Genomic DNA, 6,482 nt, shown 5'->3' on the forward strand with positions numbered 1-6,482 from the left:
AATAATTATATTATATTATAAAATAAATCGGTATTTTAATTCATTAATGACACATTTAATGAATAATTTATGGTGTATTGATTTATGTTAATTTTACTCTTACATCACACAGCCCAAACATGACATACAAAATCTTCTTGGAACAGTCAAAACAAAGATATTTCTGTAATGTTATTGTTATGCTTCACCTCCAGGGCCTCCCGCCGATTGGTCCAACAATCTTGAAGCGGATGTAGACGAGCCAACCAGCAGGCGCCGCAGATGCACCACTGCCAAGGCGCCAACGCAGGGGACGGGTCCAAAGGAGTGACAGACCCAAACCGGCCTGAGGCTTCAACACTCCCTGACTGCTCTGTTTGCTGTTGTTGTTGTCTTGTTCATGCCCTGGTCACATCCTCCACTAATTACTGTCCCTCAGAGCGCTCTATCACCTACCACCTTCATCTCTTATCTCCTGCACAATCAGACCTTCCTCCTCTTCACTCCACCTGCTTGCCTGTCCTCTCTGGGGTTTACAGCATTCATCTGCTCCAGCCCAAGACTCCAGAACTCCGGAAGGTAAGGCAGTAACAGGAAAACTTGCATTGTGTTAAAGTGACAGTCTTTGTGGTCTCCAGAAGCCACTCATAAACTTTCATGTTGAACATTTCACTTTTATTCAGTGACAGTTTTTAACCAGACATCTGTGTGAATTCCTGACAATTTACCAAAGAAACCAAGACATTGATTCTGCCGCACAGCCAACACTTAACATCACGTCACACGTGCCCATACATGGTGCACCTGCTGCATGTTTACTTGTGATCACCACATGTAAACATGCAGCTTTTTTTAACAATCACCCAACTTTCTGTCATTTCATACATAATGTTCAGTCAATACATTAAATGGTACAGACACCAAAATAATGTAATATATTAGCTTTGGCTATCAGATAAAAATACATTAACATTTTTTAGAAAAAAAAATTTCTTTCTCCGTACGTTAGAAGGACACGTGGTGACACCTCCAGCCTTCAAAAAGGCTCCGAAAGACTGGTACACCAAAGGAAGATTCAAGTTTTATTCTCCTAACAACCACAGTTGCACTGCTGTCTCAGATGCTGATTTTATACAGACGACCACACGTGAGAAACTATAAACACTTCACTTTCAGTCCAGATCACTAAATCAACACAGCCAGAAGGTTAGCGTGTAGCTAAGCTACCATCTAAGTCTACACTTACAGTGCATCGTGGCAGGGTTCAGACAGTTAGGGACTGAATTTGACACTTAATAAACGGACAGGTCATGACAGATGTGCGAGGCAAAAATCTGAGGACATGGGATAGTGCAATGTCTCCTCTTTCCAAACAGTCTCAGAAAACAGGGACCAAAATAGGACCCATTAATTCTTGAGGCGCCATCTGTAAATGTGATTCGTTAATTGCCTTTCTTTCTAAAGAATGCTTTTCCCTCAGATACTCTGTCTTTGGTTTCCTGCAGCTTCTCCGACAGCTTGTCCTTCGTCTCCTCCATTTTCTCAGAAATGAGTTCTTTAGTTTCCTCCATTCTCTCAGAAAATCTCTCCTTTGTCTCCTCCATCTTTTCTGTCAGTTTCTCTTTTGTCTCCTCCATTTTGTCCTGGATGTATTCTTTAACGGGCGGCGGGGTTGATAAGTACCCGTGCTTGCGGAGATATTGAACAGACAGCGATGTGCCGCCCAACGTCACCGTGTATCTTGCAGGGGTTGCAATCTGTAGAGAGAAAAAACACAAAACACAGCAGCTGGTTAGCAAGAGGAACGCCTGAATGCATCATGAGTGAGTTGAAGAAGAGTTGATAGTCGTGCTTGATAAACAACAATGGGTCTCATGTAAGAAACCATATAGAAACTAATTTTCTCTTATTTTGTTCGTACCCATAGACCTGTGGGATTCACCAATGTTTTCTTATTTTTGCTCTTTCTCCAGGTAAGATCAAAGTTTGCTGACGACACCACCCTCATTGGATCTCAGACGGGGATGAGTCTGCCTACAGGAGGGAGGTGGACCGTCTGGTGTCCTGGTGTGCTGACAACAACCTGGAGCTGAATGCCCAGAAGACAGTGGAGATGACAGTAGACTTTCGGAAAGTGCCAGCTCCATCACCCCCCCCTCACCCTGACAGACACCCCCATCTCCACAGTGGACTCTTTCCGCTTCCTGGGTACCACCATCACCCAGGACCTCAAGTGGGAGCTCACCATCAGCTCCCTCGTCAAAAAGGCCCAGCAGAGGATGTTCTTCCTGCGGCAGCTGAGGAAACTCAAGGTGCCAGCCAGGATGATGGTTCAGTTCTACACGGCCATCATTAAGTCATCTCTCCAAGACCTGTACGTCTCCAGGACTCTGAGGCGTGCAGGTCGGATCACAGCCGACCCTTCTCACCCTGGACATGGACTCTTTGTGCAGGAGGTTACGGTCCATTCGGACCAGAACCTCACGCCACAAGAACAGCTTCTCCCCCTCTGCTGTTGGACTGTTGAACTGTAATTAATACACTGCTCTGCACACCTCACAAGGTCACTTTAGTATAATCACTGCATATTGATGACTATTTGCACTGTTTACTTCCATCTTGCACTACTTGCACACCAGTACCACCTCACAGATCCATGTGGTACCTGTTACACTCGTTCATATAAGGGTCTGTTTGCCATTACAACCACCACTCATTTTATGTTCTGTTCATTGTATGTCTGTTATGCCAATTTATAGCCTTACTTTTAGTTTACTTGACCTTATTTACCTTCATTTTATCTTATGTCATGTTAACTATGTTTTTATGTACGCACCAATCACTAAGGCAAATTCCTAGTAATGTGAATCCCCTTCACTTACATGGCAATAAACACGATTCTGAAATTTTACGAATTGTCAAGAGCACTTTTACCAAGATTAGAAAAACATCATAGCTCAGGATGTATTTGATCAAAGCACAGAAACACATTGTTAAATTCTAGGAACATGGAAATACATAGCAGTATCGAAATCAGATTATTTTAGAGGAATCAAAATCTAATCACCTTGTACATGGCGTATGCAGTCAGCGCGTACCCACTTGAAGAGTCTTTCAAAAGGCCGACTAGTGACTCTGGCAGACCTATCATCTCCAGGAACGGCACTACATTCACACCTCTGTGGAGAAAAAAAATCAAATAAATGTGCAACATGTCAACTGTTATTAACATTTTTAACCAACCAAATCATAAAACCAACATCAGGCTTGAAATTAATGGATATAGCCAAAACTATAAAACTGGCTATGAACTTTCCTACTGTTCCTGAATGCATCACATGTGAAGTACAGTTCTATCGGAAAATTTAACCAAACCAAAGCTTAAAGCTGTGATTATTGATCAAAAACCATTTATTGTAAATGACTCTGTTAAAATAAACTGCCTGCAAGGTGGATATTATGAAAAGAAATACATTCTGCACTCTTCAGATCATCAGGAGGCCATGACTGACTCACACTGAGCAGCAGCCATATGATGAAAATCAACAAGTGTTTGTAGCCCTTTCTGTGCAGAATAATGAAAAAATGTCTTCTACATGTTGTAAAAATGCAAATAATCAAATAAATGCATCATACATGTGGAGTTTAATTTTTCCAATACTGACTTTCCTCTACCTGTAGAATAAGTGTGCTGTTTCCATAAAGGCCCACATGTTGTGAAACTACATGGTGTTCAGTTAAGATTGTACCATTGATGAGATACAAAAAAACAACAAGCATGTAAGTTTAGAATTAGTCCCAACTCACTTCATAGCAGCATAATAGAAGGATCCGAACCAGACCGAGGACGTCACCAGATGCAGGGGGATCATCACCTTCCCATACTGTTTGAACGTCCTCTTAAACCTCTGGAACAGCCCGATGGACTTGTCCTGCAGGGGGTCCAGCTCTGCAGCCTCGGGCCATGCTTCCCCCTTCTGTTCATCCTGTGTTTGAAATGTGGAGCTGGACTGTGGGTCCTTCTGCGGTGGCTGGTGTTTTGGTTGATGGGCCGCTCTGCTGGAGGCTGAGGTGAGGAGGCCGCGCTGTCCTACAGGCGACGGGAGGGACGCCAGACGGAGAACGCAGCAACAAAGTGCTGCTGCTGGAGGCTCGGGGATGCCGGCGCCCATTAGCAACGGGCGAGCCGATGCTACCCGCCGCAGCGCCCCGCCAGTTAGGATGCGCTGCATTATCATCGCCCTCTTGTCCTTTCTGCTGCTGTGACGTTTAAACACAGACTGTCTAGACAGAAGAGACGATGTCATTACTATCACTAATCTGCCAATCTGATTAGTTGATTAATTAGCTTGTTTATAAAAAGTTCAAACCTCTAAGGAGCTTATTTTATCCAAAACCCCAGAAAATACAAACAAAAACATGAAATATTGACATTTGAGAATCTAGAAGTACTGATTGGTTTGAAATATTTGCCTAAAACATCACATAAAATAATGTTGTACAGATTGTTAAGAAGTTAAGCATCAATTACACATCAAGATGAAAAGGTACAGACTAATTTCTGCCTTTTCTTTAATTCTCAGACTCATATTTGACTTTTTTAGACTTGGATTAAATGCAGCACATCTTTCTCATTAGTGAAAAATACATGTGAAAAGCTCTGGTGCTATGAAATCACAGCCTCAGACCCGTTAGTCTTAATCACAGTACGCTGATGACACACTGAACTCTGCATGACCTCAATGTAAAAAGCAATAAAGCACTTAAATTCAACTTCAGGAAGAGTCCAGACTCTTAATCCAGACAGTCATCATTCCGGAGCCTGTTGTTACCTTAGACCTCTCAGCAGTGGTCCTGTAGACATCCCTAATTCTGGACCCCACATGCAGGGAAACTGGAACTTCACACTCACTACATATTTTAAACATTGGCCTGGAGTCCCAGAGTTATTTTTCTATTATTAACAGTAGTTTTTTCTGAATTTTAATCTCAATATGTCTTAAAAATAAATGGCATAATTTCTTCCCTGCTAGCTGTAAAGTGTACACACGTAAGTAAAGCCTTATCTATGGTAAACAGTACTTAAACCAGTCTCCTGTTCCAAAAACCTAAATTCCTTCACGCATTTACTCCAATGTTATCTTCTTATTATACGTTATACGACAGGTTAAATGTCCTGAACACACCTCGCCCTTTAAATCCACTATAATAAAATTACCACTTGTAACAAAACACGCGTTGGTGAGATTCAGGCAGGATGCTGTTCACTGATGTTGCTCCTGTAGTGTTGTACGAGGAGTTTGTTTAAAAAAAAACACGAGGCGTGCAGCTGCGGCCCCGGAACTTGCGTTAGACTTAGCTTAGCAGTTAGCAAAAGTACAAAAACAGCTAAATAATAAAAATCAACCAAATGAAACCGGAAGTCTCAACAGCCCTTTTCAAAAATAAAAATACGAAACAGATAGCTGAGACCTGTCGTGGATTGTTTCAGAAGTTGCAACCGGAAATGTGGAGCTACCAACTGCGAATTTGACACAGGCGTCTATTTTGGGCTAGTTGACATTGGGCAGTTTTGTCTGGAGGGCAGAAGGAGGCAGCTTTCGGTTCCTGTGTTGTTGTTGTGGCGCTGTGACGAAGCAAAGAGGCTTTTAACTTATTAAAGCGTCTCTTTTAGACACTTAACGGCGGAGACAGCTTTACTAAGACCAGACTCTGACCAGCAGCCAACTTCTGCTACTGAGTCTGACGTTAGCTTGCTAGCTGCTAGCTTAGCTGCACTGACTTGCCTCCATAAGCTGGTAAATAAGTTGTCTCTAAGTAGAAAGCAGAGAATAGAAAGCACACGGCACTTACGCTGAAAGTTAGGTGTTGAGGTCAGGATAAAGCAGCACTGCTCAGTCCTGAGGGCCATGCGGGTGTAGCAGCGCTAAGTGCCGTTACAATGACCACATTTATCGCTGCAGCAGCACGGACTGCGCGAGGAGACCAGCGTGTAACCCTCTGCCGCGCGGAGAACTATGGGAGATGGAGTTTACTCAAGTATTGACGTTTAGGCGCGTCAACGCGTGAAGGAAATACATTTCCCAGCATGTCTAGCGCAAAGTCAACTTCTTGGACAGAGATGTGGGGTTTGGTTGCTTGTTTTCCACCATGTGTGTCATTACGACCTTCAGACTTTACGTATAACCGGTTTGGACGATATTAATGCGTCAAACAGACACATAAAGACACTTTTGTGTGTCTTTATATGCTAAATAAAAGTATACGTTGCACACAATCTATCGTATACACTTTTAAAAGTCACGTGTCGTAGACATATAACGAACATTAATAGTTTTAACTTTAAAAAAACCCAAAATGTCTTTCTGTGACACAACACTATTTATTACAGATCAATACCCAAGAGACGTGACGTAAGGCACATCACCACCCGAGCATCCCTGTAATAACTGTAACTGTAATACATGAGATTGGCCAGCAGAGGTCGGTCTGCTCACATAATT

At 42.7% G+C, this 6,482-nt stretch overlaps 1 protein-coding gene across 2 annotated transcripts; it reads right to left on the reverse strand.

Moving 5' to 3' along the window:
- Nucleotides 1-632: 632 nt before the first annotated feature.
- fam210ab (family with sequence similarity 210 member Ab) lies at nucleotides 633-5,999 on the reverse strand. 2 transcript variants are annotated; one of them, XM_028426486.1, is made up of 4 exons: nucleotides 5,833-5,999; nucleotides 3,787-4,263; nucleotides 3,047-3,158; nucleotides 633-1,736 (listed from the first exon to the last, which is right to left on the reverse strand). In XM_028426486.1, the coding sequence occupies exons 2-4, from the start codon at nucleotides 4,215-4,217 to the stop codon at nucleotides 1,422-1,424; spliced, it is 858 nt and encodes a 285-aa protein (XP_028282287.1). In that variant the 5' UTR covers nucleotides 4,218-4,263; nucleotides 5,833-5,999; the 3' UTR covers nucleotides 633-1,421. The 2 variants fall into 2 exon arrangements, with proteins under 2 accessions (XP_028282287.1, XP_028282288.1); XM_028426487.1 differs by having other exon boundaries at nucleotides 3,787-4,259; nucleotides 5,833-5,998.
- Between the last annotated feature and the right edge of the window lie 483 nt (nucleotides 6,000-6,482).

The sequence above is a fragment of the Parambassis ranga genome, chromosome 16 (genome assembly GCF_900634625.1).
Source record: "Parambassis ranga chromosome 16, fParRan2.1, whole genome shotgun sequence".
Taxonomy (NCBI): domain Eukaryota; kingdom Metazoa; phylum Chordata; class Actinopteri; family Ambassidae; genus Parambassis; species Parambassis ranga.

Excerpts from the sequence above, each read along its gene's own strand:
- fam210ab (XM_028426486.1), bottom strand. The coding sequence starts at position 4,217 with ATGATAATGCAGCGCATCCTAACTGGCGGGGCGCTGCGGCGGGTAGCA. Across the intron at positions 3,159-3,786 it reads TTCTATTATGCTGCTATGAA|AGGTGTGAATGTAGTGCCGT; the intron begins GTGAGTTGGGAC and ends TTTTCTCCACAG. Across the intron at positions 1,737-3,046 it reads CTGCATACGCCATGTACAAG|ATTGCAACCCCTGCAAGATA; the intron begins GTGATTAGATTT and ends TTCTCTCTACAG.